Source organism: Podarcis bocagei (assembly GCF_964188305.1).
Source record: "Podarcis bocagei genome assembly, chromosome: 2".
NCBI lineage: Eukaryota > Metazoa > Chordata > Lepidosauria > Squamata > Lacertidae > Podarcis > Podarcis bocagei.
In genome coordinates, this window is record NC_138126.1 from 100,403,322 (window position 1) to 100,415,652 (window position 12,331).

Sequence of the window (12,331 nt, forward strand, 5' to 3'; positions counted from 1 at the left end):
TGAATTCTAAGATAACGTGACCCATATTGTTTTCAGCATATTCTTGACCTTGCATGGGGTTTACAAACAGGCTGTTAACTGCTTTGCATACCACACCCAGTTCTTGTTAAAAGAGAGAGAGAGAGATAAAGAAACCCCTCAAAGACAGAAGAGACCTAAAATCAAGCACGTTTTGTGGATGCTCATGTGTGAGACAACTCTGTTCTAGAAAAGTCAGTGCTAAAATCGAGGCAGCTGCAATAAATGCTGGTGTCTTTAAAACAAAAAACAAAACTGCAGATAACTTAGGCAATAATCTCTGAGTGAAATCCCCCAGTCTAGGGTATGTAGGAAAGGTCAGAAGAAGTTTTAATACTCCTACTCTTTCATAGAGTTATGATGTGCTGATGGACCTAAATCTGAACAATGTTCTGTATGCTAACAGTGTTTTCTTTATATTAAAAAAAAAAAACAACCCAGAATGATGACACAAAAGCTATGTCAAATGTTGACATACTAAAAGTCTACAAGGCTGCATTTATTTCCATGAAATCAAGCACTTCATAAATTGTGCTTCCCTTTCCATAGCCTATTTCTGCTATGTGTCTATCCCTTCCCATTTTTTCTCCATTTCCATTCAGCATTGGAAGCAGCAGCTTTTATTTAGATGAAAAGCCTCTTGTGTTATAGCCAGATACTGCTTTCCCTACATTTGTATATCTCTAATACCCTGTAGGCCATCTCAAAGTACTTGTGCTTCTAGGGGAAAAAAGATTTAAACTCTACATTCACTCATACGATGCCTTTTTCATCCAGAAAGGCAAACTGGGAGTGCAAAAACAGGTAATTTCTATTGGAGCCCTGGTGGATGATGCTTCTCTGCGGCTAAACTTAGTGCTTAGTGTACTGACAAAGGTGCTGGTATATTATTTGGCAGGGGTGCTTTATTTCAAAGAAAACATGGGGTTTGGTGCTGCAGGGCTGGAGGATAAAAGTATCTCCCCCCTGTTCTTTATTTATAATTTTAGGAACTCAAACTAAATCATGAAAAGATATAACAAATTTCAATCTGAGGATCTTAATCCAGCTTCCCTCTAAAAACCACCAAGTAGTTAATTAATTAACCTCTATTTTATTCATACTTTTCCATATACCGGTACATAGTGGTTTGGCTCTAGACATTTGTGCTAACATAGTTGCTTGCAATGTGATATTTTATGCAATGTCGTATCGTGCTTTGGCACATTTCCTCATCAAAAACACTTTATTTTTCTGAAGCAGCAAGTCTTATAAAGGCACATATCTGAACAGGAATTTATCTCATTTTTGCTTGAAGCATTAGTGAGAAATTGGAATTGCATAAAAATGGACTGCCAAACTGAAGAAACCTCCCATGGAGTTATTTCAGGGGTTTCCCAGGTTTAAACCCAGCCCATCATACTCCTGTATCATATTCATTTTGAAGCATATAAACACAACTGACCTTTTAGAGATAATTAAGTGAGCCATTTATCTCCACTAAATAGCATAATAAGTTATTGTTGAGAAAACGTATTTAATGCATTGGCTGATTGAAAGAAGCAATGCAGCTATTTTACAGCAATGCTATTAATTCTGGGCATCATCTCAACAGGGGGCAGCTTCAGTTAAGACTCCATACTTTAAATCTCAAGAGATACAAAATAGATAAAAGATGATACCTTATGCTGGACCAAATTCCTTTGGTGTTAAGAGATCAGTTGATCATGAAGCTTTGTGATACTTCTGCATTTAAACTGGGGATGGAGAACCTGTAGCCCTCTGGAAGTTACCAAAAGGCTACAGAGTAAAGAAAAAAAGGGGGGAGAGGTAAAACTCCCATTATCGCTGACTCTTGGCCATGCTAGCTAGGGCTGATGTGAATTAAAGCCCAACAAAATCTGAAAGGTTTGAGATTCACCACTCTGCCCTGACTTAAAGTAATAAGCATTAGATCAAGTAAGAAACATCACCCTGTCCTTCCCTCTTGCTATGCCTCTTGTTATCTGTGAAAGCATGGTTAAATCATGTCTAAACCACTAATGAATTGACCCATTAATTGTGGAGATTAATAGATTACTGCTTCTAATCCTGTTTTAATTATTGTCTTAAATAAATCAGTTCATCTTTAGTATACTGTTGGGAAACTTTCCAAGAGGAGAAGTCAGGTTGATTCTCTGTCACAAAAAAACTAATTAGTTTAAGTCCCTTTCAACGGAATACATTCCTCAACAATCCTCACCTACCATAATGGGGGAGTATTTCTAAATAGACCTGATGCCCTACATACAGACCTGGTGAAGATGCAGGATTTTGTGTTTATGTTCACTCTCTGTTTTGATGAAGAAGCATCTTTGAGAAAAAGTTCAAAGCTTGATTGGAGAAAAAATACGTTATGTGCTCAGCTACATAGATAAACAGACACAGGCACTTAATTAGAGAAAATAAAGGTCATTTATGTTGATGATGTGCCTTGTACTCTTTAATCAGGCAAAAATTGTTTTCAAAAGCCAGCCATTTAGCATTATCCTCCCAACTACTGCCCATTCTGCTTTTCATGTTTTGCCCACGCACCAAATGTCATCAGGGTGAGCCAAGGCTTTTTAGAACAGCAACGTAGACTTTGTTGTACTTTGCTGTGGTAGTTGCCTTACTTTAGCTAGAAAACTAGGAAAGTAAAAATTTGCTTGGCTTCTCTGTTATCGCTGCATCAACTTCTTCCACTGACCACATCAAACTCCCTGGAGACTACTTTTCTCTGGAATTATGATTTCTTCAGGAAATCAGACTGGAATAGTTATTGTATATGCTATTCCTAGCTTATATTTTTGGGTTATAACACTCTCCCATCTACCACCACATGTGCCAGTGAATTGGATCAGAGGACTGATGGGGAAGGTATTGAGGGCCCTTTGTTAATGATGTCTGATCTTAGAAACCTAACAGTGAAGCAAATGGCAGAGGCTAATGAGCAAGTGAATTATTTAACATGGAATTGGAAGAAGCTCTGGGCCACCCTCTAATAGGGACAAGCTTTTTGTCAGCTTCAAGCTTCTAATTTGTTAGACAGGACTTGCCCATGGGGTAGAACCCCATTGCCTATAACCAAGTATCCAGATCTTACCATTTCAGTCATGTAAACCCATGTCACTGCTCTTCATTGGCAACCAGATAGGATATATATATATTTACTTCAAGCCATTCAAATAAATGAATTCACACTACTAATCAATAGATTGTACCAGTCTAAATTTTGTAAAAGTCTATCTTTATTATTGAACTTGTATTCTACCCTTCCTCCCAAAGGATAGCTAACAATAGAAAGTGTCCTCCCCAAAAAGGTTTTGACTGCAGATTTTTGTATTGTTAACTATTTTTGAAAAAGCTGCATCCAGCAATCAGATTAGTTGGACTTTCTTCTATATATTCCCATTTTCCAGTATCGTCACCCATATTCCCTTACCCACTGTAATCACCAAGATACCTTTTCAGATTCCTGGTTAAAATCTTGATTATTTTGTATATTATCAATAATGATAATAATTAGTGAATTGCCTTCCGTGTATATGTCTCAATGCAATTTGCAAACATCTTATTTAAAAAATCAATTTCAGCAAGAAGCATTTTGACTTCCTGTGAATGTAGGTGTATGAGGAATTCGTCTGAATAGCCAGGAAAGTAAGTTAAGAATAGAGTCTAATTTTACTTGGCCAGTAGAGCTTTTAGCTGTGTTTCGGTCTGAGATTCCAACTGATGGAGGTTAAACAGTTTGTTCCTGCCCCATTCAAGTCTTTAGCTGCTTTTGAATCAAATGTAGCCTCTCTGCCCTTCCTGAAGGATTACTGCATAGTGAATTGATGTGCTATCAATATATGCATGCATCATTTTGTGGAAGGTGATGTCCCATTGTGGTAACAATTTCAGTGGAACAGTGGATATCTTGTTGGGTGAAAGGACCCTTTTATTCAGAAGGGGAATCCTGAGTTAATTTTTGCTTTTCATCCTGATTGCTAAAGCACTTTGTTTTGATCTAGGGTGATGCTACTAAATCTGATTCTGAAGGGGAGCTTTTCCCCCGTAGTCTGGAAGAAGACTGTGGGCTTAAGAACTTTTCAAATCCAGCCTGTAAGTAGCTGCTGCTCCTTCAAGGAGAACTGTTTTTCATTTTAGTATGAATAGCGGGTGTTGTTTTTCTTGAACTTCTAACTCCAGAATAGTTACTTTGAACTAATGTGATTTTGATTCCAAAGAGAACATAATTGAATGATTGTAATCAAAAGAATTCAGAAAGGAAAGTCCTGTTTGGTGGCCTTAAAAATTTCATACATGACTTACAGACCATTAGCTTAATGGGCCGGTCTCTTTCCCTTCTCATGGTGGGGGGGGGTGTAGGGAAGAAGACTTGATACTGCTGTATATCAGCTGGGATCGATGGGTATTGTAGTCCAACCTCATCATGACATCAGGTTGGAGAAGCCTACTGTACATTATGTTGCTCCTTCCCCTGCCCAAGCTGCTTACCTTTAAGGGTGCCGTTAAAGACTATCCACCAGAAAAGGGAGACTGGCCTTGTTGGTATCTCTCAATGGGAATGGAAGAAGCAGAGCACTGCTACTTGTAATTCATGTGCATTCAGGAAGAGTGATCAAAGGTAAATGAAAGAGAGTAGAGTACAAGAAGTATACAAACAGAAAAACGTGAAACTCATATTATACAAGGGTGGGAGAGATGATGAGGAGAAACCCCTTTAGATCAGAAGCACATGGCATCAAGTTGGCATCAAGACCTTGACACATGCATTCACGTGCCTCCACCCTTAGGGTATGACCTAAATGACCTTTGTTTTTCTCAGTGATGGCTCTTTGTGACCACCCAGAGCTAAAGAAGAGCTTAACACCTCCGCTCATCATCCACACCGCCGCTACACCAATGCCCATGCCAAAAAGTGCCATCTATGGGGAAGCGGCTCAAGGCTATGATTCCCGAAGAGCTAGTAGCATCTCCATGGATCCTAATACATATGATCTCAAATCTCCGGTACGTGAGTTGTCTTTCTTGTCACGCTGTTTGTTTCTTGTCTTAGCGGTTGTTTCCAAGGGTGTGACATACCAGAGCACCTACTGCGATGTTTGATGGCTTGAGGCCTTGCTAATTGAGTGCAGGCCCCAGATGGTTATTGTTTAGCACCTGGCTTGGTTTTCTTACCTGTTCTTCACTGCTTTGCCCCAGGTGAGCGCCCGGAGTTCCCCACACAGTCCTTGGAGTGCCGGAGGTAGCTGGAACAGCCGCAGGTCAAGCTGGAACAGCATAGGGCGGGCTCCCAGCTTGAAACGTCGCAACCAAAGTGGAGAGCGCAAGTCACTTTTGTCCGGGGATGGGAAGCAGAGTTCAGAGGAAGGGGAAAGCTCTGATGAAGAGCAGTCCAGTCGGACTGGGAGCATTAATGGCACTATACCTCACCGCATTGAGTCACTGGAAACCAAAGGCTCTTTTGACTTCCAAGATACCCTTCAGGTGCCTTCTCTATACCGGACCAGCAGCATACACAGTAGCCACACCTCCGCATCAGAGCACCAAGATTGCAATGGTAAAACAGCCTCCAGAGTTCTGATACAGCAGCTTCATTTGGAAGATCCGCTTCCTGAATGTGACGATATGGATGATGAAGGCAACTTGGTAAGTGAGAGCCAGCACGGCTAGACCCTTTGCTTCAAAGGGTTTAGAAGAGAGGGGAAAGTTCTGCTTTTTCTTTGTTTAATTTTTGGGTGTGTTGTTTTTTAATGAGCACAAAACATCACTGGAATCCATGTTTGTCAAGTAAGGAATCCATTGGGGGCCATGTCTCCTTCAGTCACTGGAACGGAAAGTGTTTAATCAAGGGAAGCCATAGCAGCCCAATGTAAGATGTGCACAGGATCCGAGGCCCTGATTACATATTATGTTAAGTGAATAGCACACAACGCTTTCTGTGAAAGGCATAATTTTCACTGGGACTGTGGCATGCAGTGAGGGGAGGCTTATTTAACACTTCATCCAATGTGGTCCCCTTAAAAATCCCCCCATAAGGCAATTACCTTATGGGAGGTAAGCTCCTGTTGACAGCAGTGGCTCCCCCCCCTCAATCCCAGTAGGAAGCCCCTGGAGTGACCTATAGAAATCCACCTCCACTCCAAGTAGAGGCTGGATTGAAGGTGGTGGAGTGAGGGGAAATGCTATGGCATACCAGGTTGCTGTGTGAGTTTGTCATGTTGTGGTTTTTATCCAGCACAACCCCAATGTCTGTGTATTGTGAAGCATGAAATCACAGAGGGAGGAAGGGAAGGAAGCTAAATCTTATCATTTTGCCCTGCATGCCCTTCCGTTCCCTTGCTTTAGACTCCTTCAGAATTTTCAGAAGTCATTCAGAATTTTCTGTGGGTCTTCATGGGTAGCCAGCCCAGACTGGTAAGCCCAGCATTAGCAAGTGGATTATCTTCAGCTATTCAGTGTGCATAGTTAGCCGACAGAGAGAGAGAGATAGAGAGAGAGAAATTTCCCTTTTTTTCAAAGACAGAGCTATATCCTGTGCTCGGTTTCAAGTGGATGATTTCTGCTTCTATATATTCCCTTTAGAGATTCCTAAGGAGAGAAATTGTCCTATTAGCCTCAAATTATAAAGAGGCAGTACTCTAATGAATGTTGCTCTTTCCTAGGCCATGGAGGCCATTTAGAAAACGTTAGTTAAAAGGAACGGGTGGGGGTAAAACAGGAGAAAAATCAGCTGCAGTTTGGAGCTGGATAGACTGATGAGGCTAAGTTATCCCTGCATCTCTGCTTGCCAATGAATACCCACAGTTAGAACAGGGGCATACAGCCAGACTTATGTAAATTCAGGTGCAGCTCCTGAGCACACAGAACAACACATACATACAGCTGATTCCAAAGAAGTAAACTGCAAGCTGACAGGCATCTCCTTCAACTCCATCAAGTGCAGTTAGAGAGATTGCACAGAACATCCATTAGGAAGGAACAAGGCCTCTGGGCACCCAGAAGATGCAGAATGTGACTAATCAAATCAAAACCTGCAGACATTGTTCCTTGTATAGCCTTGGCTCCTGGAGGGGCATACAAGGACTCATGGGACCATCTCTTCTCTGCAGTACAGGTGAAAAACATGACATGAACATCTGCAACTATTAGAAACAAATTCTAGAGAAGTAGGTGCGTTGGTACGTAGCTGTAAAAATAACAAGTTTTGTGGCTCCTTTAAGACTAATAAATTGATTGTGACATGAACTTTTCATAAGCATCCTTAAGGATGTGGAAATAGATGAGTTTGTTGTGTGTGCATGTGAGTCGGGTGGTAAATAGATAATCCACCCATACATAGGACCAGCGAATGAGTGAGGGGGACTATCTTGCAAGGTGAAATTATAACAGGAATGAACACATGCAAAAAGCAGAACTGCTATGTATGAACCAATGATTTGAAGCAAAAACGATTTGGTCACAGGGTGTCAACAAACCTATGAATGAGTCTAGTTATTGCAGGTTGGATCTCAGTTTGCATATACCAGGTGTGAGATTAGCATGTATCATGGTGTGTACCAAATTAAACAAATGAACAAAACAATAAAAATCCACTATAGCATCATAAAATTACAAAGTACAGTGTCAAGTGACCTAGAATGAATAAAATCATTTCTCTAAAAATGCTTGACAGAAGAATAACCTTTTCATTAAAGGACAAAATGTGAGAATTGTAGGTGCCTGTTTAATTTCAATAGGAAATATATTCTAAAATGCTGGTGTCACTATGCTTAAAGTCTTGGTTTGAGTAGCAGCCCATCAAATGTATGGCAGTCAGGATGGCTTCTCCGTGTGTTTACTTTGCTTTCACCACTGAATAAGGAGGAAGCTGGACCTTCAGGTAAAAATTACACTGGGCCTCATCTGCATGTCACAGTAAACCATAGTAAATATTGCCTGCTTTGCTCCTCCTTGCTAGCATACAGGAGAAAGAAACCAGGATCCTAAGCTAAGTGTTGAGTCCAAACCAGGGATTGTGGTTTGTTTTGCTCCAAATTAATCGGAATGAGTAAGTAAATAGCAAACCATGATCCCTAATTTTGACATAACACTAAGCCAGAAATTGTGGTTTAACGATTAACTATGGTTTACCAAAACCCTGAGCCATTGCCATCCTATAGTGATTAAGTCAATGAAAGTCTTAGGTGACTGCAGGCCAAACTAGACATGATTTTAACTGTGCAAATGCATTCAACATGCACATTTTATGGTATGTAAAAAGGAGCTGAGGGGAAGCTTGAGCAGTTTCAGGACTATTGGCAGCTGAAACTAGCTTTTTTTCTTTTCCTGCCTTAAGTCTAAACAAAAATGACCTCTCTGAAGCTATTATTTGCATTGCAAGGGAAACCTCAACTGGAGTGAAACAAAAAGCTTGTGTTACTTGCCCATATGAAGGTTTTTCTTTGCATCTTTGTAAACTTAGAAACTTGGACCCATTCCATCGGCAGACATTACATGTTCATTGGGATCCCACTTCCAGCTTTACTTCTGTGACCCATTAAAACCTGTGGTTGTTTTGGTATTAAGTTCTTGCATTCAAGGTTGTAGAAAATTGCTGCTTTAAAAAAACCAATTTCATAAGTCTTTGAACAATTGGTTTTGCAAAGCTCTGGGACTTGTTCTTAACCTTGGAAAGTTAAACAATAGCGGCCACTTTTTTTCTGTAAGCTTTTCCTTGTTCCCTCCTTTTTATACATTTTCCCCATTTTTCAGAAACCTATGTGTCATTGGCCTTAAGTATACATTAAGAACATTGGACACCCCCAATCAGGGGATTATCAATACTCTTACTTAAAGGAATCACTGAGACGCCTTTCTAAAACCCCGACCGTCATTTCTAAGTAAAACACCAGTTGATATCAAAGGGAATGTAGTCCTTGGATAGACATATATTCACATCTGCATCCACAGGGACTCTGCTTGCATTTGTACATTACAGAATCCCTTCATAATATTTACTATCAGATGTGTTTGTTACAGTGTTCTTTTCTTCCACATCTATATTCATACCGACCAGGTGTGTCTTCTGAAGTAGATGTGATTAGAATAACATAATTGAGCCATCTCTTTGAACATAATGTGAACTTCAGAAGCAATCAAGCTGATTGTAAGCAAGCCTCCATCTCTGGCCTCTGCAGAGAAAGAATCTTATGGATGGGGGAGAAGGACTCTTTTGAGGGGGGGGGGTGCCCAGCAAAATCTAGATGTAGACCAGCTTCTTCTAGGCCAGCTCAACACTCTCGTTTCAAATTTTATTTTGTTACCTTTCTTTTAGTTCCTTTGTCTCAGTTTGCCCCTAAAAGAAGACCGTGCATAAGCAAATATTTGGTCGAGTCGTTTACCCTCTCCTACTGAGCAGGCGGTATGGAAAGTGAAATAATCTCTCTCCCCCCCCCCCCCCAACACACACAGACTTTTTCTCAAAGCCCTTTGACTGACTTGCTTGAAACAATTACACAAACTCAAAATATCTCTGGCATTAAAATTGGACAAAAGGGAGATATAAAGGGGCATTCTAGGCTGCTGACACATTCTGATTTAACTACAAAGCCTCAAGATAAATACCAAGCGATGCTTTGAATAGCAGATGCTTTTGGAACCCATCCAGATTACAAAATTATCTGGACCAAGCTATAGCTGTTACTAGATGTCTCGAGGGAAGCCTCCTAGCTAGGACTTGTGGACATAACATCTTTAAATAACCCTGCCTAATTAAGGCCTTTCCCCCCTGGTATTTGGGAATCAGGTGATACATAGTAGATGTAGCCCATCAATCTATTGGGAAGGGGAGGAGAGGAGTGGGGAGTAGAGCGATTCACTATAGTAAAGAAGAGATTCACATGTTCTCTAAACAAAACATAGATTTAACTGTGGAACAGAGAGGCAAGGATCAAGAATAAATTTGTCCTTGTTATCTGAACTGTTCTCACCTTGCTTGACAGGTAGTTTTCTCCTTCCTTAGTTCATTTGTCACTGAGCATTTTCATTACAATAGGCATTCTTCCACCTATTACCTGGGGCTAATGAGAATCCTAGCAGTGCGCATGACAATGCAGAATAGATTTTTTTCACTTATTCCATTCAGTTATACTGACCGATCTAGTTTTTACTGTCCAAATGACCATATAAGAAACTCACCTCTGCTTATTTTTTAAAGAAATGCTAAGAAGGAGCTAAGGAATTATGAATAGCGCTGAAGTGGGGGGGAAAGTTTGCTGCTGCTTATGGACATTGTTGCCAGTGTCAAATGGTATGTGTGTGTGTGTGTGTTTTACAATTGCTTCAAAAGTGCTCAGCTATTCAGAAAGCATTGTCCTCCCTCTGAATTTAATAGTTTATGCCCTTGGTGATGTCAGTATACTACCAAATTTGACCGGCTTAGTCAAATGCTGTGTGACATCATCTCATTGCTGTATGAACCCCCATTGTCTAGAATTTATATATTAATGATCCAGGAAAATGTTGCTGCTGTATAATTAGTAGAAAAATGTGGTGCCAAAGCAGCAGCAAATAGGGGAACTAATGGCAATGAACCGGGTTGATAAAAGGTGAGCATTCACAATTCACACACTAAGAGCCTTATCAGGAAATAATAATAATAATAATAATAATAATAATAATAATAATAATAATAATAATAATAATTTATTTCTACACCGTCCATTATATTTCTGCCCCCCCCCTCTATTCAGGAAAGCACAACTTTTGACTTGAAAATCAAAATGAGAGAATAATTGGAAAGCTTTAGTTATGACTGAGTTGGAAATAGGGACATGTAGGTAATATGTCTGGTCATCCAGCTTTTGAAGGAGGACTGGAGCTATCTTAAGGGGTAGAGCAGGTTTACTCCCTGCTTCTCATTCCCCACCATGCATGTGGGACAGACATCATCTGATCAGACCACATATCTGACATTAGATGGAAAGGACCAAAGCCCATTGGTAGGGCATCTGTTTTGCATGTAGAAGGTTCAAGGTTCAATCCCTGGCATCTCCAGGTAGGGCTGGGTGTCATCATCTGTCTCCCCTGACAGAAACCCTGGAGATCAGCTGCCAGTCAGTGTAGACGGTGCTGAACTGTATGGACCAGTGGTCTGACTCAGTGTAAGGCAGCTTCCTGCATTCGTAATATGTGAGCAGGTCATAAATTCCTAGTGACAGGAAATTCATTTAATACTTCATTGTTAACATGCAAATTCATTTCATACAACTGCGTGCATATCAGGGGAAGGATGGACAAATAAACAACAATGCACAATTAGACTTTTCAGATCGGAAACAGGGAGGGATTTTCCAGATTGTGACTAATATCCACACGCTCAAATTATTTGACATATCTTGTATCTTTGCAATTGTCTCCTTGGGAACGACGTGATTGGTTTCATCTCGTGTGCCTTAATTTGCTTTCCTAGCAGACTGTGGCTTTGCATCTTTGTGACCTGACCCACATAATAGCATGAGCAAATTAGAGTTTTGTTTGGCTTGATTATTTCATTCAGTCATTTTCTCCTCGGTGCATTTGGTCATTCTGCTCAATGAGTGCCCATGAGAACATTGCTTGTAAACTCCGAGATCAAGTTGTAACCAGAATTATTGTTCCCATCACTTCCTGTGTGGGAATCTCCCCCTATATTTTACCTGTAGAATCTGTCCTTATATAACATGAAAACCAATCCACTGAGAAAAGGTAAAACCTAGCTACTCTTGTAGGTTCTGTTATTTGTTACTCTTCTCTCACAGAGGAGTATATCATATATTAAAGAAAATGCCTGTCCATCTTTCCCCAGAGATTCCTTCTTGCCGCCTTTATGTTTGCTGTGTTCTATTTTTCCTATCGAGTTGTTTCTTGACAGTTTTGATACTATCTGAGATTGAGAGACAATTATATTTATTCTTTCTTAGCTGCTATGTCTGCATTTTCCACCCAGTGACTTACTTTTAAAGTGCTGCTGTCGTGCTGGAGTGGTCTTTAAGCTGATACTGTGCACAGCAGTGCATATCTCTACAATAAATTTCTCTCAATCTATGCCCCGCTAGACACCCATCTCTTTGCGCTGCTTCTGTAAGTGGAGGAGCCTGCCTGTACTGTAAGATACCATTAATCCATTCTTGAGCAACACAGCATGAGCGACATCTCCGCGCAGTCAGATTAATTGTTTTAGTCCTTGTTTTAAGGCCAGGATGTCCAATTCAGAGACGGCCTCCAGCTTGCAGCCTGCAAGGTATCTTCAGGGCTGATGGGCAAGGGTGGGAATTAAAGTAGCATA

General features: G+C 40.5%; 1 protein-coding gene across 11 annotated transcripts in view; it reads left to right on the plus strand.

The window, feature by feature from the left end:
* The window catches only part of CACNA1G (calcium voltage-gated channel subunit alpha1 G), a 330,748-nt gene that overhangs the window by 238,598 nt on the left and 79,819 nt on the right, over positions 1 to 12,331 (plus strand). For all 11 annotated transcript variants that reach the window (XM_081184510.1, XM_081184519.1, XM_081184511.1 and 8 more), the window contains 3 exons: positions 4,032 to 4,122; positions 4,850 to 5,034; positions 5,227 to 5,673. In XM_081184510.1, the coding sequence (XP_081040636.1) occupies positions 4,032 to 4,122; positions 4,850 to 5,034; positions 5,227 to 5,673 (723 nt within the window). The remainder of the gene's footprint in view (positions 1 to 4,031; positions 4,123 to 4,849; positions 5,035 to 5,226; positions 5,674 to 12,331) is intronic.